The 25,024-nt window shown below is 37.2% G+C and overlaps 1 protein-coding gene across 1 annotated transcript in view; it reads left to right on the forward strand.

Moving 5' to 3' along the window:
* LOC107655947 (SLIT-ROBO Rho GTPase-activating protein 2-like) overlaps positions 1 to 25,024 on the forward strand; it is a 101,917-nt gene that overhangs the window by 35,365 nt on the left and 41,528 nt on the right. Inside the window, exon 3 of the mRNA XM_016443581.1 lies at positions 21,377 to 21,569. Coding sequence (XP_016299067.1) covers positions 21,377 to 21,569 — 193 coding nt within the window. The remainder of the gene's footprint in view (positions 1 to 21,376; positions 21,570 to 25,024) is intronic.

Consider the following 25,024-nt stretch of genomic DNA (forward strand, 5'->3'; position numbering starts at 1 on the left):
ATCTTCATCATGACTAGATAGACACGGTGAGTTTGTCTTTACTATACACGTTAGATGTGATCCACCTCAGAGTAACAATCCTGTCAGATCGTCCATCCTTTGAGTGAGAGTGTAACGTTACAGATCGGCCGATCTGGATTCGTGGTTAAAGTTAACCTTTTCGACATGTTTCCGTGTTGTCGTTGCTTAGCAATAGTATAGACGCGATGTTGTCTGGGGGTTTGGCAAAAGGAGAGTGGGACGGTGCATGGGTGGTGCTCGGGGTGGTGACTGAAGGCGGTGACTGTGTGGTTCTGACGTCAACTTTTTACGGAAGTCACAACGGTTCGTGAAAAATCACAGCTACTTTATGCAGGCTGTGTGCATTTGACTGTGGACTGACTGTTGTGAAACTTATATGGTAGTTAAAAAGACTGATACGTTCTCAAAATTTCACATTTATGCTATAGCTCACAATTCTGACTTAACTTGCAATTGTGTGTTATAAAGTCAGAATTACAAGATATAAACTCGCAATTCTGAGAAAATAGGTCAGAGCTGTGAGTTTAAATCTTGCAATTCTGACTTTATAACAATAAAAAAGGTAATTGCGTGTAGGATAAAAATTAACTTTTTATCTCACAATTCTTATTTTTGTCTTGCAATTGTAAGTTTATATCTCACAATTCTGAGAAAAAAGTCAAAATTGTGAGTTGTGAACTCGTACTTGCAAGAAAAAAGTTAGAATTGTGAGATAAAAAGTCGCAATTACCTTTTAAATGTTTTTTTCATTGGCGGAACAGGGCTTTCATAGTTCTTATATCTCGATATATATTGCAGAAAAACTAAATATTGCAGTGTCAGTTTTTCAACATCGTGCAGGCCCTAGCCACAATTGTTTGGTTTTTGTCAATGCACGCCAGGCCTTGTGCATTTTCCATTATATCAGATTTTGCCGATGAGGTCACAGAGCTTATACAGAGATCAAATTGTGTTTTGCACCACCTGGGTTGAAAGACCAGAAATGACTAAGTTTTATTGACCTGTAGCTATCAGGTTACCATGCTCGCTGACGATCACTTAAAAACAAACAAGACGCCAAAGTGAGTTTTTATTGATCGGATGTTGAGCTGGTTAATCTGTTCGCGGTTGGATTGTGGGTTATAAATGTATTGGATGTCTTGTATTCTGCCCATGTTCACGTTAAGGTCGGCGGATTAGGATCTGTCAGATATTGTCTTTTGTGATCATCTGATGTTTTTCACATGGTTATCACTCTGTTGGATGTAAGAGAGGCTGGCTCTGGGTCATAAATAGGATACTTCTATTTGTAATGCTGGTTTTAATGACAGGACGCCCGTGTTGTCTTGAAAAAGTGCTGTCAGCTGATATGCTGCACTCTTTGATGGAGCTCGGGTGTTGTATTGTGCACTTATACTTGACAGGATGAGATCGAAATATCTCACAAAAGCAGTCTAAATGTGATATGCTTACTCACTGGTTATGTTTAGACTAGCCTGTGGTATGTTTCAGGCTGCACTGTGCTGCAGAGGTTTTTTTTTCCTCACCTACTCACATCCAACCTGACATTTGTGTATTTATTGTGAACAGGTAGCATTTTCATTCCACAGCAAAATTCCATGCATTTTTACTTCATATTTTTCAATGGGTGTCAGGCATTACTCAGATTGTGATTCTCCATGTATGAGTGTTTCTTCAACCTTTCTCACATTTATGTCCTGGAATTGGTTTTTGTGTTTTCTCTTTTTGTTATATGTAGGTGCAAACCTCATTTGGAAGCTTTTTAACTGGCCATTTATTTTCAATGCTTTGATTTATAGATTTTATTATTTTAGCCTTATTCGACTCAATATTTGACTCCAAAAAAAGTTTAATTATTATTATAAATTACATGTGTCACGATAATTTAAAACAGAATAAAATGTGTGTGTGTGTGTGTGTGTGTGTGTGTGTATATATATATATATATATATATTATTGTTTTATTTAGTATTTATATTTGTTATTTAGCTATATTTAATTTTAATTCAAATAATTTTTTTTTATTATTTATACATTTTTACACAAATTATCACTGTCCCTCAGTTGTGACTTAATTTTAACAACCAGTTTTGCAACTGATAACTTTTTTTTTTTTTTTTTAAAGTTTGCTGAACTTAGTTGTCAAGGACATAAAACTGTCAGTAAATATGAGACCTGATGTGTGAATAAAAGAAAAGAAAAGAAAGCATTTTATTTTGTGTCATTTGCAGTTTGTCAAGTTATGTTAAAATGTTATTTGATGCATAAAATGCTATCTATGAAATTAGTATTAACCATACAAAGAAGTCTGCTTTTAAAAATGCTATTTCCATCACATTATTTCCAGCATAATGCTGTTATACTCAACACATTATTTGAGATGTGCAAGAAACGACACTGTAGTGGAAATGACATTCAGTAAAAAAGATATGTTAGATTAAATGATCTAGCAAGATCTATAGTTGAAGAAACACTCATATGCATGTAGAAACTGATTTTTGCAACATGCCCGATTAATTCCACAGCCTCTCTTCCCATCATGAGATCAACCATGAAACTGATCTCACATCTCGGTGTCTCTCTTCCCTGCTGTCTATCTGCTTCTGTTGACACATGGCTTATGTTTGCTCAGATGTGAGTCTCGGTTAATGCACGACAGGACTGTTTTCTAGTGCATGTAAGCACACATTTAAAGCACACACAAATATAATGTGTGCTTTTTTCTAACATGTTCCTTTGGTCTGAAGGAACGTCTCTGTGGATATATACCATAAAGTGTTGAGCGCAGGTAAACCGCTGTTCACCCACACAATTCACCACTGTTTCCTCATACAAATACAGCATCTTGCTGGAATTCAGTGTATGCCACAGCTTCACTGGGTGTGTGCAGTGTCCACTTAGAGAACCGTAATTTAATAACCTCTTTATTTATGTAGTATTAAAAGGACGTGTGGATCCGAAGTCTTCTCGCCCAAGCTACTAAATCATCATTACACAGACGTCGTGCTTTGAAATCTTAATGTGCTTTTCTACCGTGACTGAAGGGCCATCTAATTCCCTCCCCAACACAGTGACACTTCAGGTTAGTGAAATAACACTCTAAACCCGCAAAGTTTTATATTACCCAGCCTCCAGCATGCGCACATGGCCACAATTAAGATGTTCATATACCGCTGATGTGTGCGGGTTTGCTAGCGCATGAGTACCTGTGAGTTTAAGGTATAGAGCACTTCGATTTATCATCAGCTGTCAGACAGATCTAGTACGTGTTTGTTTTTTTTAGCACTGCCCCGGTAGAAACCGCAAGGTAAGCAAAGTGTGCAGCTTATTTTTGGAACAGACATCAGATTGTTTTGTGAGCCCACAAAATGGCTTTGAAATTGAAAAGTGTGTTTACCCTTCATATAGTGTGTAGGATGTTTTAATGAGAAAGGTATTATAAAGTGGAGATGCACAATATGTAATCACTGTATTGGTCATTGTAATTTTTTTAACTGGTTGATAGTGAATATTTTATTTTATTTTCTATTTCATTTCATTTTATTTTATTTTACTTTACTTTATTATTTTTGAATTGTTTTATTCCACCCATCCATCCGAAAAGTGTCATATAACATAACGTTTTAACAGCTTTATTTTTGTATTTATTTTTCTGAATTAATGCTTTTTTTCTACAACTGGAGTACCTCATTTTTGTTTTGTTTTTTCGTAATGAGAATTTACACTATATTTTACACACTGCACATTTTAGTATAGAACCCTAAAATACTTTTTTGACTGTTGTCATGTCATAAGATTATCGATCTTATGTGTGACTTGATTTTCTTTCAATTATTTATTAAAAAAGAAAAAAAGTGTAGGCCTATTTTTTTGTTGTAAATGTCCTAATTGGGGTACAGGATGTGGAAATTTCAGACAAAGGTTTATTTTGTATATTTTGGTTGCAGTTTTGAGTTAATACAAATGTAGCTGGTTCTGTAAAATAGGTACATAATATCATATCATATCACATCTATCTATCTATCTATCTATCATTCTGTTGTTCTATCTATCTTTCATTCTATTGTTCTATCTTTCTGTCGTTATATATATTATATATATGTCATTATATCATTATATTTATACTTCGACAAGCTATACTTTGGGGAAAACAACTAAATCTGGAAAAAACAAAACAAAAAAAAACATTAATTTGAAGACGTCCTCAAAAGTAAAAATAGTGTTTTTTTATTGAGTTTAAGTTAGTGTATTTCTGGAATAGTTATATTTAGCTTTATATAAAACAATAGAAGTGTATATTATGTCTTCATTTGTGTTTGTTTGACTCTGTTAGCTCATCACGAGAAAGAGACACACCATCTCGGGACTCGTACCTGGCACACAAAGGCCCAGCATATGTCAGCAGAACGACGGCTAACCGTGGGCCCGTCAACACCCTGAGTGGGTGCGATAATGCAGGCATACAATGGGCAGACAATGGGCACCAGGCCGTTCTGCGCCCCGCTAATCTCATTTCTGCTTTCTAAGCAGCCAGTGCTATAGACTCATCCGAGGGAGGAGGGGGTGATCCGCTTGTCAGCTTACCTCACATGCCCGTAAACATCATCCCGGAGCTGTGAGGACATCGGCTCAGCCTGACTGCAGGTGGTCACCAGCCAGAATCCCTGTTTTGTTCATTTGCTCAAGTTTCATTTTGAAAACAACATGTGGAGGAGAGATATGATGTCAGTTTCGTCCGCTGACGCCGACAGTACAGCAGAATTAAACGGATCAAGCTCTGTAATGTTGTTTTTGATCATTAATTGATGCATATTAGAGACATTGTTGGCCTGTTCAAAGAGACTTTAAAGCATTTCCCTAGAGAGTTTTAAGATGCCGTTCTCTATGAAAGCCCTGTGGTTATTTTATCTTTAATCAATAAAGACATCTGAAAGGAGATTTGTGGAATGTAAGGAATGGAGAAAAATGCCTGTGCATGTGAAATGGTTGCACGCCAGTTTAACCTCGCAATGCCGTTTGCCTTTGTTTGAGGCAGATGAAGGTATGGTAGATATTTCTTCAGACTTATTTTTGTGGAATATTATTACTACTAGTTTGCCTATATATCTGTGTAGGAAAATCTGTCTTCTCTTTCTCCTTCACTTTTTGTTTTGAAGATGTTGTTATGAGACTGTAGATCTTTATGATTGGAAGGCAGGTGATGGTATCACTGTCCCACCCCACACTGGCAGTACAGAGCAGCTCCAATGCCAGCTGTTATCTCCAGCATGGGAATGTGATGTTCTGATAAGCTCCCTTCGTGTCCCTACTCTCTGGCTTCACGTTCATTTATTTATCCGTTCTCTCCGATCTGTATCGTTCTCTTTCTTTTACCGTCTCGTTCTTCTAGCTCAGTCATAGGACTGGATAAGATAAAGATCTGCTGCATGCAAATGTGGAATTGTATAATGTCAGTGCATGCCACTCTTGAATACATAACACATGTGGTTGGAAAATATAAGTATACCATGTTAGTTATTGGTGATTATTTATAGATAGATAGGTGGGTATGAAGGTAAATTGATTCTAAATTCACTTGTAGCACACAAATAAGATACATTTTATTTTTTTTAAGACAAAATCTAGTATTTTAATATCAGTTATCAGCCATAACATGAAAATAAATATCGGCTTATTGATATCGGCCAGAACGTGTTGTTTTAACCAGCCTTAAGGCCCATTCACACCAAAGACGATAACAATAATTATAAAGTTTTAATAATCATTCTAATTCTTCAAGAATAGGCAAGTCCACACTATATTGATAGTGACACAGAGGAACGACATTGTTGGAATCAGAACTATTTTTGGTGAAAGATTAAAAACATTGACAACCAATCAGAATCCATCCTGCTTTAAAGAGCTCCATCATGTAAAGGGATAGTTCATCCAAAAATGAAAATTCTGTCATGAATTACTCACCCTCATGTCGTTCCACGTCGCTTATCTTTGGAACACATATAAAAATATTTTTGATGAAATCCGAGAGCTTTCTGTGTCATGGTACTCTCATGAATGGCCGGTGATGCTGAGGAGAAGAATTGTTAAATAAAGTCATTATTTTTGTTTTCTTTGCGCACAAAAAGTATTCTTGTAGCTCCGTAAAACTACGGTTGAACCACAGATGTCACATGGACTAGTTTAGCAATGTCCTCCTTACTACCTTTCTTGGGCCACGAACATTTTAGTTGCATTGCTGTCTATGCAGGGACAGAAAGCTCCCGGATTTCATCCACAATATATTATTTGTGTTCTGAAGATAAACAAAGGTCTTAGGGGTTTGGAACGACACGAAGGTGGGTAATTAATGACAGAATTTTCATTTTTGGGTAAACTATCCCTTTAAAGCAGCAGACAAAGTTATGCTTATAATAAACATAACTTTATAAGGTGTGAATGCTAATTTATCATTCCAGTTATCTTTATAGTTAGTTTTCTTGGTGTAAATGGGCCTTTATTTTTTTAGCACTATTCTAAATAGTGCTAAAATATATTTTTAGCACGTCCATATTTTTTTAGCACTATTAATATTTCAAAGTGGGTGACTGGTGCTGTGACTTTATAATGGGTTAGTTTGGTGATATTCTCTCTCTTTTTTAGTCAGAATGATGCAGGCATATGCTGGATGTACTCTTCAGGTCCTCCACAGGACGTGACAACAACAGAGAGCTTAATGAGGTCAGCTGTCTACTAAAACAGCTGTCTAGGGAGAAGTCGTGGCCTAATGGTTAGAGAGTCGGACTCGTAACCCAAAGGTTGCGGGTTCGAGTCTCGTACCGGCAGGGATTGTAGGTGGGGGGAGTGAATGTACAGTGCTCTCTCCCACCTTCAATACCACGACTGAGGTGCCCTTGATCAAGGCACCGAACCCCCAACTGCTCCCCGGGAGCCGCAGCAAAAAATGGCTGCCTACTGTTCTGGGTGTGTGTTCACGGTTTGTTTGTGTTCACTGCTGTTTGTGTGCACTTTGGATGGGATAAATGCTGAGCACTAATTCCGAGTATGGGTCACCATACTTGGCCTCATGTCACGTCACACTTTTTAAAAGAGCAGGACGTGTCCATATCAATCATTTGCCCTCTTTTCTTGTTCTCTTCCTGTCCATTCTTCTCTCTTGAATTGAGAAGAACTACAAAAGCATCAACCTGACTAGTCACCTAGAGGTGTGTTCAGACCACAGAAGGGGATGTGACCTAAAATATGTGAACACCTCCACACTACACATATACTGTATATGTTGTCTATATTGTGCATCCCTACATATGCAATCTAAATATTGTTTGGGGTTCTTAAATGATAAAAAGTCTGTTGAATATCAGCTGACAAGTGTGTTAAATTGTGCCTCCAACAGATTTGTTTGCTGGCCCAGTTCTCTGTGTAAATGACAGTGCACCCTGAAAATCCTCAGCCTTGTGTATTTATTATTTATTGTGGATGTGCCACCCACTGTTTGTCTAAGTCAAGCATAAAGCTTTGCTTTATTTATTTATTTATTTATGTTTACTGCACATCACAAGTGCAAAGCCGTGTCTTTGTGAAAAATATTCACGAAGTTCTCAATTCAGACTGAAAATTTGCTTCAGATTACAAGAAGAGTTACACTTAGAAAAAAATAATTTGATCTGTTATTTTAGCATCAAAAACTTCCTGTCAAAGCTGCTGGATTAATACTCCCCCTCCGAAATCCCTGGGCTGGCAGAAAAGCTGATTATTATGCTTTGGCCATTTGTAAACAGACTGTGATGGTGTCTAAGTTCATCAAGCCTCATGGTGGAGTTTTGCATATGTGTGTTGTGAAGTGTTTGTACTAGGTTGTCTGAATGTGGGAGTGAGAACTGTGTGGCTGCCCAGTGTTTAGAGAGATTTGTGTAAAAACCTTGTGTTTTTCCTTGAGATCAGGAGCTCTACTTCATGCTGTTAGCATCTTTCTCCCTGTCTTACTTGAGTATTTGATAGTGCTGCCTGTACCGCTGAGGGGTTCAATAGAGTAATCTGTCCATCAGTCTCACGGTGAAATAGGTTTTCTCGCAGATAATCACTGTATGGAAAATGTTTAGCTCTTCAAGCAGCTGTCATTGTAGAGAAAGATTGGCTGAGGATTTGTTTTTATTCCCCCAGCCAATACAGTATTAACTTCAACTGGATTTTTATATTTTCTAATGAAAGTGACATTTGCACAAATTGCACAGATACTGACTTTTATGCCAATTATACTCGTCATATTTGTTCTTCCCTCTCTTAACAAACCATATGATTTAATCATTAATTTGATCAGTCTGTAGACATTCATATTCACATATTGAAAAACCCTTACATAATGCAAACTCCTCACGTTTCAGTGACAACTCACCTTTTTGAGATCAAAATAGGTCACCTATGAGATTTGCTTAGATCCAATGAGAAAGTGTTTTTATGAGGGGGAGGGGGGGTCTTACATGGGTACTTGTGATCTTACAAGGATAAATAAAGAACTGGTTGTTTTAATAAGTTTTGTATAGTATTTTCTTTACTCTTTCATTCAAAATCTATGAATCTATCTAAAAAGGGTAATATTTCATGTATTTGAGGTCTGAGATGCGGGAACGGTGAAGAGAGAGAGGGCAAACATTTTACATTTTAGGTCATCATTGCCATATAATCAGCCAGTATTGTTTTACAGTTTGTTTCAACTGCTTACACACATTTTCAAAACTTTGCCTCTTTTTTTTTTCAAAACTTTACACACAAATCCAAGAATTGCACACACAAAATGCCTCACATCTCTTGCAAAATGAAGCACTGCATTTAAAATATCACAAACACATCTCAAAAGCAAACATTTGCAAACACCTTAGCCATAATATTAATTCCTGTTAGATTTTTGTGTTACATAGAGAATTGTGTGTTGTGTTTTGCAAAAGGTGTTTTATGAAATTGAAAACTGAATCAAAGGCCGAGAATTAGTGTATGGTTTTGCAGATTTGGTGTGTGCTTCTGCTGTTTGAATGTCAGGTTTCAGAAACTGTGTGACAAGTAAAGATTCTGTGTGTAAGCAGTTGAAAAAAACTGTAAATAGCCTGCATAGCACTTCATCTTTTATAACATGGGATTTTGACCAAATATATTCATATATATCTTGATTTTTGTAAAATTTTGCAACAAGATGTAAATCTTTTTTTTTTTTTTTTTGGTGAAAAATTAGTTTTAGACAAATAAGGTAATCAAAAAATATTGAAAAAATACCCTAAAGTAACTACAAATGAGCATGTAAAGAAAATATCTTTAAAAGAAATTCTGTGTGGAGCATGCCCCCGACCCAAGCAATGTTCTCACCTAGGGCTGCATGATAAATCGCATGCGATATTTAACGCGCATCTTATCAGTAAAGCCAGTTCTGTAATCAGCGGTAAATCTCCATCACGTGCGGGCTTTCACATTGAGCAGAATTAACTACACAGAGCCGTTGTTCACTGACGAGCTCGTCAGCTCGTGCATTAAATATCGCATGCGATTTATCGTGCAGCCGTATTCTCACCTTTTCCCCCTCTTACCTGTTTGCTTCTCTGCCCTTAGCTCTGTATATGAGCAACCCCCACTTGTAATATTACTGCTTGCCTTTGCAAATAATCCCTTCTGGACAATCTGATACTCTATTAGGCTATAAAATTAGTTTATAATTAGATCTTGCTGTACCTTTTCCGTGCTAACCTGGCCATGGTAAATTAGTTTGAGGGAGCCTCAGTATGCCATCCCGTAATTCCTGGCCACGGTGGCTGGTTGCCATCTTGCCAGATGGCTGGTTGGTTTTACCGCGTGTAGAAGGAGCGATGCTGTACATGACACACTGGAGAGAGGAGCAGGGGACCAGACTGCAGCACAGATGGCCGTGTCCGCTCATGGCATTGGGTCTGGGGAGGGCTGGTAAGGCTGGGTGAGGTAAGGAAATGGCACCAGTGAAACAAGCCCTGAAAACGGACAGAAGGTCAACTCATTATTATGGCCAAAAGCAGATCAGCTACATCATGTTTGCTTTTTAAGAGCAATTCTGTATGCATGCAATATAAAACAGTCTGCTGGCTGTGATCGGATTGGCAAACTACTCTACTACTCATACTGTATATTTATAGCAGTGTTTAGTTTCTTTTTTATTCCATACTTTGCACCTAACTACATGCAAAAAAAATCTATTCTATCTTTAGCTATGTAAACATCCTTTCAGGAAATCAGATGTCAATTCAGTAAGCACTTGTATGTAGTAAGCAGTACACTGGTATTCCAATCCGAACATAACCGCTGTCTCAGTAAGAGGAAAATTCTGTGATCTCATTGGTTGGCTGTCTGAAATAAAAGCTGGTATTGTCAATGTTTATTGTCATGGCAAGTGGAAATGGAAGGTCATGGAGGGTTTCCTTTAATAATTTGATTGAAGATGGCTCACATGTGACCTCAACCTGAAGTGGTCTAAGTGAGGAAGAAAAACACATTAGTGTTTTAAAGGTAGGATGAAGGAGACTGGAAATGGAGAAAAGACCTGGTTAACCAGTTAACTAGACACTTTGATATGACCACCAGGTCTTCCAGCTATACTGAAAATAAGATATGTCACAAGAACTAACTATTTTCTCTGACAGCACAGGTAATCTGTAAAAGTAATATCTTGTAGCAGTGATTTGAAAGAATATTTCATCAAAAAATGAAAATTCCGTCAAGCATATTTCTTATCTGAAACACAAAAGAGGATATTTTGAATTCGATTTGTGATGACATAAGGGTGAGTAATTGATGACAGTGTTTTCATTTTTGGGCAAACTAACCCTTTAAGGTTTCATATTGTTCAAGGTCAACAAATGAGTCAGAATTTGTGGAAACCATGTGTTTTACAGGTTGAGCTTAAAGATCAGATGTTTTTCTGTGGGTTTTTTATGCTTTGCTGTTGGTCTTGGTCTCGGGTTACAGGAGAATCATCTCAGAGTTTTCCTTCTTTACCACTAAATGGAAAATTATTTCCATTCAGTGTAGCTTACCGACTACAGTGAGACATTGTCTCGCATTCAGTTTTTCTGTTAAGTAAGAACATTTTGTGATGAAATATGAGAGAAAAGTACAACAGCTTCTGAAACATGTTCCCCCTCTCACAGTCTGTTAAGCAACCCATCATCTGCTGAGCTAATTGGCTGTGCTTCTCCTCCAGCGATGTCACAGATAGCAAAATAAATTTAATGAGAATTCATGTAAGAAAATGTGGTTCATGTGCCGATGCCAATCATCTAGCTGTGCTGTTTGATCTCAAAGTCTGTTCGGAACAGAACAGAACATAACAGAAGTTCAAAAAAATGTTCAAAGAAAAAGATGCACAAACCTGACTGGAACAGGGATTTAATTTATTGTTTATTTATTTATTTTTTGCTTCTTGTCAGGAGTCTATGATGCTTCCTTTGGGTTTCCCTAACAGGAATGTTGTACTGTATAAAAGTTTCGGGTCAGTAATATTGCAGTCAGAATAATGCTTTACACTGATCAAAAGTGACAGTAAAGACTTTATACAAAAATCTTATTTTTAATAAATGCTGTTCTTTGGAAATGAATGAAAAAATTGCAATTTCTACAAAAATGTTAAGCAACACAACTGTTTTAAACATGGATAATAATAGGAAATAATTCTTGAGCATCAAATTTTAAAATGTATTAAAATTGACTGTAAACCTCCATTCTGGTCAAATAGGATTTAACTTTGAACGCAGTCTTCTTGAGCCAGTCGAGCACATCAGCTGTTAAATTAACCCGATGACTTCTCAATGATTTGCTCTTCAGCAGTAAATGTTTGTAAATGGACTGCTGAAAGTGTTAACCGAACCATGTGCCAATCGTTAATTGGAGTAGTCCAGCCACAGTCCCTGGCATTAGATCATAAAAGCCAATGTTGCATGATTGAGGACAGTGACACTGAAGGAATTTCGAAAGTAAAGTTTGTGGCAGGCATCGTAACTGGCTTTGCACCGGCTTGTAGAGTGGAGTAACGGTTGACTCCTGTTTTTCTAACAGCCAAAGAATTTCCCTTCTACTCATGCCCAGGGCAAGTCTGGCCTGAGGCCTTAGTAAACAAAACTAGACTAAGAAATGGAATCTGCTAGTGTTGAAGAGAACGTTTTTCTTTTTTGGCCATCTTTCTTTGTCTGTTTCACGCACTCACTTCCTCTCTCTTCATGTAGTATAACATGACCTACTGAGTGATTGTGAGGCAGGCCGTAGAAGCCTGAAGTAGGGTAACATCTCTTCCCCTTCCGTACAGTTCCAGTACAGAGCTGGGCTTCATGGGAGGAATTTCACCCCACTGGGTGTACTCTCCTTAGGTCCATTCCTGACAAAACTTACTGGGTGAGAAGAACCACTCTCCATCCACCAGATGTTTTCATTGGAGCTTTGGTGGAATGCCCTGAACCTGTGCCATCAAATGGTAAACTGATCTCCTTAGGTACTATGCAAACTGGCAGCTTGAAGTGATAGTCACCAAAATATGTAAATACCAAACTGAACTGATTTAATTTTCAACTCATGAACTCATTCGTTTGGTTTCGAAAGTTACGATCTTACAAGTGTTTTTAGGCTGGGGTGTCCAATCCTGCCCCTGGAGGGAAACTAGCATAGCTTCATCCTGTTCCAACACACTTGCACGGAAGTTTTTAGTAATCCTGACCATGATTAGCAGGTTCACATGGGTTTAATTAGAATTGGACATAAGGATTTGTTGTCTTCTTGGAAAGTTTGTATTCACGATCTGTGAAGTCGTATTTATGACTTTGGGTACATTCAAATTACTTTATCGGAACAAGCTAGGAATGAAGCTTTTCTATTATAAATACAGCAGTATTTTTAAATCTACAAGCAATACATTTGAACTCAGTTAACTCTTTAGGTACTAATACTATTGTATTTTGTAGATGGAATTAGCTTCATTGTAAAAAAACAAACACACATGAATTTACTGTCAAGACAGACTCTGAATCCATTGTGTTCACCGTGTTTTATTATTGATGCTCTCAACTCAGAAACTCTGGGCTTGAAGAAAGTCATGAATTTCCCACTCATAACTACGACTTTGTAGTGACATTCATGTTTGTTTAACTCATATGGTACCTTAAAGGTACGATGAACTCTGCAGCACAATGTCCTTCCAGGAACAGGCTTGAACATTCCTGTTCTAGGGTGTTTCTATGGTTGTATGGGCATTCTGGATAGTTGTTAGATGGTTGTTTTCTGGTCCATATCAAGATCCAGACTCTCTTTGTGATATTGGTCTATAGAAATGGCTGTAGATATTTAGTGTACTGTAGTGTAGTGTAGTGTACTGTTTTATTTTAGAATAAGTCTGAGGAGTAATAATATTAGTTCTAGCTCTACCAAAACCTCTAAAGATTTAGATCAAATGCCAAATGTAAACTACAGCCTACTTGTGGATTTACTATGTACCTGGTCTATGTGCCTTCCTTTGTTTCCACCGTCGTTTGTTTTTCCAGTATTCCTTCAAGAGACAGAATCCTGTTAAATGTGTGTGCGTTTGTGAACTATCCTTGTTTTGTACGGATGAGTAGGTGACAACAGTTTTTCCACCCTATCGGCTCTCCTGGAGTAACGTCAGCTGTGTAGACAGAGGCTTTTCCCAACAGCCTCTCCTCAAGGAAAGCTCACGTTGTGTTTCCTGATTCGCACTGAAATAGCCTAGCTGAGGAGGAGGAAATATGGGTCGCCATCGTAAAGCAATTATCTCCTTTAAATGTTTTAATGATTAATCGAGGGAGTTCAGCGAGAGGTTTTGATTTTCAATCTCATGTCCCTCACCATTCACATACAACGTGGTTTCCACAGTAACGGGTTTGATTATGGAAATTGGGGAGAATGAAGGCTATGATAATGTTCTGTCAGCTTGAGTTTATTTTTGAGCCTGATGTCTCACACACACACACACACACCACATCACACACTTCCTCCTTCTTTTGTTCCACCAAGGAGATGTTTATTTTGTCCTGACAGCTGCTCTCTAATGGGACCGTGTCCCTTTTTATCTATTCATTCTGATGTTCATTGGTGTGTCAGTATGGTGTCATTTATGTGCCTTTCTCTCTTCTTCCCCTTCCTCCATCTCCCTACACACGGCACGAGATCTTTTAAATGGTTCGCACAAAGAAACTCATCATACATGAATCTCTCCCTCATCAGTATAATGATGTTCGGCATACAATGGTCCAATAATGCTCTAGAAGTATCGTTCAGTCATTGGATTCATTAATTTGAAGCTTTGTCACCAAAGAAATTTTCCTCCTCCCCTATTTCCTGATTTTGTGTCATCATGAGACTGATGTATATTATCATTATGTCTCTTCAAGTATTTAAAGACCCCATGAAATGACTTAACATGTCATATCTTATGAAAGAAATGTGTATTTTTTTCAGTTAAGTTTTACGGATAAAAAGGTCCTTTGTGTACTCTCAGTAGTGTAGCTCCTCTTGAAGCATAGACTGTATGTAAAAACAAAATGTTTACAAAATGACCTTTGTAGGCTGAATCAAGAACAAATGACTCTTATGAACCAGTTCCTTTTAGTGAATCAAAAACATACAGTGCAACCAGTGGTGAATCCATGTGGCCAACTTGAACCTGTTGCAAAAAAAAAGGCCTGTTCTGCATTGGAAAATTGGGAAATCTTTCGCCCTCATACGAAATTTATGATCACATAGATTCCTATTGAATGGCTGGATTTTGCCAGCAAAAATTCCTAGAGCAATGGAAAATGTGACTGTGCCTTAATGCTGTAAATTACACATGGCAGAGTTTTAGATTATTTCAAACCAATTTTTAGCTATTTATCTTCAGTTTGTCATCTTTTTGAATTATTAATTAAAACAACCAACTCAGAAGAGTTTTTTTTATTTCTGGAATTTTGCCCCATGGTTGCACTGTATGTTTTTGATTCACAAAAACTCCAATTTTGATGTCATTGGGTCTTAAAGGGTGGGGAAATTCAGCATGCAGTGAGGGAAATGTTGGTTAATGTGTGATGCAAAATCGGGCTAATTATATCTTCTTTCGATCCCTACCATTCCCTCCACCTCTCTTGAAACTGTGTCTCTTCCCCCATTTCCAGTTTCCTTCTTTCTTCAATGAAGGCTGTCTTTCATTCGAGGGTTAGGTTTGGCATGTCTGGAGCTATTAGTGTCTATACCGCTGATATGTTATAAAATGATGGATGCACCAAAATGGGGACCCAAGGCTACATACCACAGCTGACAAAAAAAGTGATATTCTTTGATGTTCACTGTAATTTGGGCTTTCATTTGGCCTCAAACTGTAGCTCAGGTGCAGGGCCTCATCCCAGCCAGCTGTTCTTCTCATTCTCCCAAGACTCTTAGACCAATTCCTTTTGCATTGTGGAGCCAGCTGCACAAACTAACTTCCTGTCAGCTCCCTTTTGCTTCCTGTTTGCTCTGATGAATGGATGGTTTCCTTCAAGCTGCCTTTGGTGACGCAAGTAGTGTACGCCAACAGGCCCACCTCCTGGAAACAACTGGTCCCTTTCAGATTTGCCTTTTTCCCGTAAAAGTTATGAAAACAATAGCACAGCTCAGAGCTGCACAATGCTCTTTTTCACAAACGCACAAATGTGTGAATCTTCCTGCTATCTTCTTACACCCCATCTGTGGGCTATTATGGTTTGTTGACAAAATGCTACTTGTTTATAAATTTTGATCGAAATTGTCTAAATACTTAAAGCTGCTATATTTTAGGTGTCTAGACACTTAAAACTGTTATAATTAAAATTATTTAGAATCATATAATAATTTCTGGGCAAACGATCAGTTAAAGTTTCTAAAACCCCGCTGATGAAAATTGCTAACAAACCTCTCAATTAAATATGCTTTCAGATCTTCCCTGACAGATTGAAACTTGTTGAGATGTTTGTTGTGATCGTCTGGCAAAGCACAGGAGAAGGAGTGTATTTAGATGCTTTAATTTACAACTTTTTTAATGCGTCAGAGTAGTGCTGGGCGGTATACCGGTTCATACCGAATACAGGTTTTTATTTTTGTTATGATATGAATTTTGAAAATACCGCAATACCGGTATATGTCACTTAAACAACGTTCGGAACGCGACACTGTTTGAAAGGGGTGTTGTACTGTGGTGAGGGAACAGCTAAATACCGTGATATAAATTTTTGGTCATACCGCCCAGCACTACGTCAGAGCGTTTGCCTGCTGGTGAATACCTCAGACATCTATGTACCAACCGTGTGGGGATGACTAATGTCAAAACAACAGGCTTCCTGGGCTGTTTGTGTGTTGGTTTCACATACACAACATATTAACCCCTCTTGTTCTCTCTGTTAGCGTTGTCCTCAAAGCTGGTTAAGGTTTCAAAGTGCCACTATGAACACTAATCTCGCCTGCTTAGTCACCATGGCACCCCAGTGTTCACAAACTTTGAGCATGGCCTGTTTTTGAGAACAGCAGTCTTGCCGTCTACCTCCTAGTGATTTCTATCTCCTTGCTTTTAAAGCTCTGGTGACAAGCCTGGAGTTTGGAGCCCTTAGCCAGGGCTTGTAATGAGATATGACAGATTTGGGGTGGGGTTTTTAGGGGAGCCGGCTGAGATGCTCTCAGGGAAATGAGCAAAGTGACAGCTGGGATGAAGAGAGGAGGAGGATTGATTTGGCCTTGAAGAGACAGCACCATCAGATTACAGACCCCAGAAAACACAGTTACATTGTAGTCCTTATAACGTCAATTTTTATTATTTGTGTAGTGTTTTTCATAATACATGAATCTGTAGCATGACACTCATTTCTGTTGTCCAGATGTATATTATTCGATACAAAAATATATAAATTAGGCTATATATATATATATATATATATACAGGTGCATCTCAATAAATTAGAATGTCGTGGAAAAGTTTATTTATTTCAGTAATTCAACACAAATTGTGAAACTCGTGTATTAAATAAATTCAATGCACACATACTGAAGTAGTTTAAGTCTTTGGTTCTTTTAATTGTGATGATTTTGGCTCACATTTAACAAAAACCCACCAATTCACTATCTCAACAAATTAGAATATGGTGACATGCCAATCAGCTAATCAACTCATTATTTAATACACGAGTTTCACAATTTGAGTTGAATTACTGAAATAAATGAACTTTTCCACGACATTCTAATTTATTGAGATGCACCTGTATATATATATGTATTTTAGAGAGACACACCACATGACATTTATCTAGTCATAAAATCCATTTATCTCGGATATTATAATACCTGCAAATAATACTTATCTTTAAAAAATATCAAAAACTGAATGTCAAAATGCTAAAAATTTAACATTTATGTACATTTATTTGTGATTTTGTTCAAATTTGTCCGTTTTTTTTTGTGGTCTGTCTTATTTGACATTGATCCATATGTCATTCGCCATGCAGTGTTTGTCTTCCTGAGATTATCTTTCAGTCCTTTGTCAGGTGCCAGCTTGCCGGTCAATCTGTTTTGCTCACTCCCACCTTTCCTTTTAGTTAGAGGCAGTAGAATCAATAATGCATGGCTGTGTAATACCCTGACTGAGCAGATATCTCAGCAGGCAGCTGTGATGATTGTTCTTTGAGGACCAGCAGGTATTATTCAACACTGTGTTTGATTCTGTCCTATAATGAAGGTCCCAGCCAGCGCTTTGCAGCGTGCTCACCGACAGCTGTGTCACAAAGACTGCCATGAAGCCATGAAATTAGATAATTATTTAAAGGGGTCATATGATGCGATTTCAATTTTTCCTTTCTGTTTGGAGTGTTACAAGCTCTTGGTGCATAAAGAAGATCTGTAAAGTTGCAAAGACTAAAGTCTCAAATCCAAAGAGATATTCTTTATAAAAGTTAAGAGTCAACCACGCCTACCTAAAACGGCTCGTTCTAACTCGCCCCCACATGTCTACGTCACGATGTGGGAAGATTTGCATAACACCGCCCAAATGTTCACGCAAAGAAAGAAGGCATAACTTTTATTCTCGCTGTAGTATTGTTGTTGTCGTGAAGGTGCTGTGTGTTTCGTTGTGAAAGCAAAGCTACTTTGTTTGGCCTTCCAAAAGAGGACTATTCATATATATACAAAAAGTGTTCAGTCTGCCTTTGGAGGTGGATATGGAGCTAAAGAGATTTTTTACGGTTTTTTTTTTTTCCCCCAATTATTTTTAACTTTGTGTGTATGTGTTTTCCACTCGAGCTATTTTAAAAGATCTTCCCATAGATGTAGAACAGCAGGATGGCCAGAGAATTGGTAGCACAGTGTTTCTCAGACTTAGGAAATGTTTTATGAGCCCCTGAGACAAATGCAGAACATCTGACTTGAGTTTCCTTGTGAGTGTGGTTGGATTATACTCTTCCTGCTCTTGGTGACAGTGATGGCGTTTACTGCTCTTCTCAAATCTTTACTTAAAGAGCAGTGAATTTAATTTATATTTCAGCTGATTCTGAGTTAATCAGTTGTGGTGCTTGTTCTAGCTTGTAATGCATTTAGCACAAACTGTTCAGGTTATACTCTAATATTTAAGTTTTACTTTTCTATCAGAGTCTTGCTTAATATGCTCCCATTACATCTATGCCTCTGTTTCTTTCCCTAACCCACACAGCCCTGTTGGCCTCATGCCCTTCACCTAACCAATCAAAGTCTGAAGTTTTGACAGCTAAGAGGGTTTGGTTTGTATATAGACATGAATGAACACATATTCAGCCACAAGAACATCAGAATCACTCCAACACTATGATCTAGAAACTTGCTTGAAATTTGTAAAAATGCCAAAAATGCTTGTGTGCACCACATTTACATAAATGCTGGTTATCATGCTGTTTTCCATCATTTGGTTATCATTTGATGAATTACTGATACTATACAGCTGTAAAACTGTGATATAATCCTATGACTTTTGACTAGTATTTATAAAGCAGAATAAACCATGAATATAAGTTTTATTTTATATTTAATATGAATATTTTATTTTATTTTATTTTATTTTACCCACTAGGCACATATACATTTTTTAGGGATGCCCATACACAAATCTGCATATGCATTCCTCTGTTTCCTTTGTGTCTGTATTTATCAATAAAAATGAAACATTGAGCTCATAATTGCATTATTAGGCCCATGTAGGCTCATTGACCATGCTCTGTCTGTGCGTGTTTGTAGACGCTTTGCTTTTTGCTCAAATTACAGGACTCTCTTTGAAAGCTGAGGCATTACGATGTGGCACTGACTCATTTCCTATAATCATAAATTATACGGACAGCAGAAAATTACATGTGTCAGTGCAGTGGTATCGACACATGTTGGCATGCCAGAAAGAAGGCCCGGGTAGTTATTATCCCAGACGAGGGCTGCCTTATGACATAATCATGTAAAAATCATCACAATGAGTCATATGAAGTGGGAAAAGCCCAGTCCTATAGTCCTGGGATGTACTGGAGTGAACTTTGTTGTGTTTGACTTGACCAAGACACAGAGGCTGTGGAAATCCCACTTCTGTGTGATGTCAGAGTGAAAGTGTGCTCTCAGCGCAAAAGCACAATAGAGTCGGGACAGCTGGGTATCATAGCCCTGGGACTGTCACACCCCGCTGTTCTCCTCTCTTCTCTGGGCTGGAACAGTTAGAGCATATGGAGGCAAAAGTCATCAGATTTCTTTACAGCAGGAAATGCAAAGGTACTGTTGATTCTTGGACATTCTTGGGTTTTTTTCTCATCACTCGTGACACTGGTTTGACAGCTAACTCAAGACTTGCCATCAATACATCAACTGAAATGTGATCCTGCAGCTGTAAACGATGAAATAGGTGCTAGTTTATAGTTTTTAATGTTTTGATGAAGGACTTTGCATTGCTTTGAATAATTGAACTGCTATACAACTGCTAAATTAGATGGCTCTGCTGTATCGTATCATGTTTTTATTTATTTATTTTTTATTATTTCAGTATGCAGGACAAGTAGGTCCATCCATAGTTCCAGGCTTCCCAAGAGCTCACGTTAAAATCGTAATTCAATATTTCAATAGGCTGTCGGGATTGAGTGGAGTAAATTAATTTGGAGCCATGCTTGAGTGCTCAGCGGATGTTGGACAGGGAGAAAGAGAGACAGAGAGAGATGCAACGGAAATAAAAAGTGATAAGATTGGATAAACTCTCTGAAGATGTGTGTGTGTGTGTGTGTGCGCATGATGGACCTCTGCAAAAAGATCTCCTGATATTCATTGTTCTTCTGTCTATTGAAAAATGTTAATGCACCACTTTACTTAATGATAATCATAAAATCTGTTCTTTGAAACATTGTTTTTTTTGCATAGAAGGTTGAAATGTCTCTTCACCAGCTATTTTTGACTTTGTTTTGAGGAAATAGACTGGAGCCGCATAGACTAGATTGTGAAATGTGGATGATTTTTTTTTTCCCTGGATTAGAGGATGATCATGTTTTAGTGAGAAGTCCTAGATTAAATATGTGGAATTCTTTGTGTTTAATTGAGTTTTAATTGAGTCGAATAGTAATGGTAAAAAGCACTTTTTAAAATTTGTTGCATTTGCAAACAATGTCCAAAATGAGCTTTTGTCCATATGGGTTTACCAGGTATACGTATTTCTTGATTGTGCATTTTATAAAGAAATCCATATTTCCCTCTTACAAAAAATAATTTAGATGCATTTAGTTGTCAAATTACAAGAAAAAAAATTGACATGATTTTGTTCAGGGATTGTTGAGTGTGATTTTGGTGGCTTAATGTGTACCTTTAAATTGAACAAAAGTGACCGTACAGGCTTTACATTGTTACATAAATTCTGTTTCAAATAAATGCTGTTCTTTTGAGCTTCATATTCATCAAAGAATACTGAAAAAATGCAATGGTTACCACAAATTTTTTTTAAACATTGGTAATTATAATGATTACTGAAGGATCATGTGACACTGAAGACACTGCTGAAAATTCTATTGTGCCATCATGGAAATAAATTGCATTTAAAAATGTATTACAGTGGAAAAGTAATTTTGATTGTAATAATTAACAGTAATTACTGTATTTACCATATTTTCTATTAAATACATGCAGCCGTTAGAGACGTCAAAAACACTTAAAAAATCATACCAACCCCAAACTTTTAAATGTTAGTGTATAGATAGATGATGGCATTTAGTGTGCGTTTTTCAGTAATTCTCCAAATTTTCCAGGTGGTTCTGAACACTTTTAGAATGCATAACCAGAGTGGGAAGTTCTGTAATAACTCTGTTTCTTCTTCTCCTCCTCTGATTGGCAGAGATCCGAGCCCAGTTGGTGGAGCAGCTTAAGTGTTTGGACCAGCAATGTGAGCTCCGCGTGCAGCTCCTGCAAGACCTGCAGGACTTCTTCCGCAAGAAGGCAGAGATCGAGATGGACTACTCCCGCAACCTAGAGAAACTTGCCGAGAGGTTCCTGGCCAAGACACGCTACACAAAGGACCCTCAATTCAAGTAAGAGAACATTTGGCCGTGTTTCCAGCTGATACATCATAGTCCTGTGATCCGTGCCATTACCTGGGCGCAGTTTGAAATCAATACGTTTATTTTTTCTCTTCTCACACTCTTCTGATTACATAAGTGCTGTTTTGCAGTGAAAGTTGAGACGGTTGAGTAAACTCTCACCAAGGTCATGTGATATCCAGTCAACAATTCCCTTTAGGCTTATTCAAGATAATTTAATTCAAATCTTTGGTAACAACTCATAACCATCATATTTTAGCGTGTAGGCTTAAACAGAGTCTCCTTATTTGTCAGAATGATGATGAATCAGCTTTTGACAATGTAAAAACAGTTTTACAGTTTCACAAGACCCCGCTGTTATATAAGAGGCTTGTCTCATATCTCTGATGAGATAGCAGCAGGGATTTTGATCGTGGAATAAAGTCAAACATTTTCTTCGAAGTCCTTGGTTCTGCTCCAGTGACCCATATTTGATCCTGATTCTGTAGCGTTTAGAGTTATTATGCCGTATTATGAAGAAACAGCTGGTGTAACGTTAAGAAAAGCAAGTAAAGTGGAGCATTTATGTTCTTACTCAAGCTATAAATGTTTATTTTATCCTGTATACTTTATCCTATTGACTGCATTAGTTTATAATGCTAATTTTATTGTTTAGCGTGAAACAAAACAAGCTTTTGAATGCCCTAATGTCATTTTTATACATAGGGCTAGACTTTGAACAGGCTTTTTAAAGCTTAGTTGCATAGAAAGGCAAGTGGCAATTATGCTGAAGACCTGGCATTAAATTAATGCAGGTTTCCCGATACTTACTAGCGAGCTTTGAGAATGATGCAGTCTCACTGCAGTCATTATGACAGGATATGCTGTCAAAGAGCCTATTAATCGGTGTTATATACTGTCTAAACGGATCTCTGTGGTTAGATGCTTGGATCCTGTTGGATTCAGTTTGATCTTGTGAGGATGTGGTAACCTCATTCTCAAAGAATAACAAAGAAAAGCTTAAAGACCAACTAAAAGTTAAAGTTTGAAGTGTACTTCCTTGCCCTGGCTTATGTGTGAATTATGACAGAGCCTGTATGTCTTGTTAATTGAACCAGTATTTGATGAGAACCTTTATGACGGTAACAATAATGTCTTCCCGACCGCTATAAAGCAAAAATGTTGCTTGCGTTAACATTTATCAAGGTGCTTTTGTAACTCCCAACGGCCTGTATTTGCAGTGACACATTGTCATCCTTTTATGCTTGCTGTGTAAATAGGTTGGACTGAATTTGAGTTGTTTTCCAGGGTCTAGTATGCGTACCTTGACAGGTTTCTTTCTGGCAGTTTTGCCCCAGGCACTGTTTTGACATAGGGGATATCCAGTGCTTGAATTCTTCCTTTATTTAATTGTTTCTTTCATTTTCCACCTTGTCATGTGCTTCTCTTTGCTCCTTCCCTTTTTCACTCTCTGTCTGTTCACGTTATTTGGTCTTTGTATTTGCACTTGACTCTTCAGTTCCTAATATAATGGTTTGAGTGCTAGAGGCTGGGTCTGAGAAAGTCAACATACAGCTCTCTGACAGCTTCTAGAAATAATCAATAGATAGCACATGTTTTTTTGAGAGCAGTTTTGTGTGACAGCTCTGTGCTCTATCAGACCATGGTGCACATGAGACCCCTGTGTACCTTAGACCCTGGGGGAGGTTCAGTTTCAAATGTAGACCTATGCTCTAGTGCAGGGGTCACCAGACTCGGTCCTGGAGGGCCGGTGTCCTGCAGAGTTTACACACCTGAACCAGCTAATCAAGGTCTTACTAGGTATACTTGAAACTTGCAGGCAGGTGTGTTGAGGCAAGTTGGAGCTAAACTCTGGAGGACACCGGCCCTCCAGGATCAAGTTTGGTGACCCCTGCTCTAGTGTAATAATCATTTTTGGTCAACAGCAATATATGTCATAATGTAGACATTTTATAGAATAATGATTAAGAAATGACTGAAAAAAGCTAAATAAGATATTAATTGTAATAATAGTGATGAAAATAAACTATTAAATTATAATATTTTTAGTTGAACATTTTAAACACATTTGTCAAAAATTATGAAAAATGACTCAATGACAAAATATTGAACTAATGAAGTAAAAATAAAATGTATTAATATTAATCAATGATAATAATAATAATAATAAAACAGAGATTATATTTGTTATTTTTATTTGAACAATTATAAATATATAATTATATAACAATAATTGTAATCAAGAATAATAATAATATTACATTATTATTGGATAATACAAATTTATAAATTGTAAATTTTATTTGAACTATCTATCAAAAATAAGGGTCATTGACATATAAGGATTTTCGACAGGCAAATTTTTAAATGTAGTTGTTCAAAGATTAAGAATGTTGTGTACACATAAATTCATATAACAATTTTAAATCAAGTGATTTTAGTGTTTTTTCATCTAGGTGAATCAGCCGTAGCCATAAAAAATGTAATGTGGTGCGACCATGATTTATATTAAAATTAATTAATTTCCTTAACATGCTTAACATATTTTTAAGAGGTTCTCAGTAATTAAAGTGTTTAGAAAAAAAGTATGTGTTTCTTTTGAGTTTTTCTAAATAATGATCTCATATTTTTGTTCTATAATTTCAGAGTTGTTTAATTTGATAGTTTCAGAGACTTATTTTTTCTGTTAATTGCATAAAACTGATAAAACATTTTAAAAATACCATTCACTTAAGTATACTGTAGCAGTGATTCATATTTCAGGCACAGAAATGAGATAATGTATTTTTAATTTAATACAATTATTGCTATTATTGGTTGCACCACATGATGAGTGGTCCCTCCAAATGACAGAAAGACCTTATATCATTAAAAATCTATTTAAAGAAAGTGTGAAAAGTGCAGCACATGGCATTAACTGCAGTCATTTTTTTAGACCCAGTTATTTCTAAACTTTGCCCAATCTTGGCTGCTCAATTGACCCTTCACTGGGAGTTGATTAACAGGCAATCTGAGCAATCATAATGCCAAATCTGCCATTTTTGTCTGACAAACAAACCAGACAGCAGAGTAGATTAACGTCGATGGACTTGAACTTGAAAAATAGTGTGTATTGACATCTTTTCACAGTTGAAACAAGATACCTTCTTTTTAAGATTTTACAATCTTAAGCATTAAGAAAACTTCTCCATCATGTATTTTGCTCTCTTTTGCTTGCATTTCCTCTCTTGAGAACTTGTTTCTTCATTTTAACATAATTTCTTGTGCTTGTCTCTCAATTTCCTCATAGCTCTTACTTTTTCTTCCACATTAGGCCCGCATTACACCATCTCTTTCTCTGAGCACCCCCTCACTACACCAAATCTGCAGTAACCCCTGCTAATGTCCTCCCTGATACCAGTGACCCCCGCTGAGATAGATTTTCTAATCGGCTCGTAATCTCATCC

The sequence above is a fragment of the Sinocyclocheilus anshuiensis genome, unplaced genomic scaffold (assembly GCF_001515605.1).
Source record: "Sinocyclocheilus anshuiensis isolate Anshui unplaced genomic scaffold, SAMN03320099.WGS_v1.1 scaffold51, whole genome shotgun sequence".
Lineage (NCBI taxonomy): Eukaryota > Metazoa > Chordata > Actinopteri > Cypriniformes > Cyprinidae > Sinocyclocheilus > Sinocyclocheilus anshuiensis.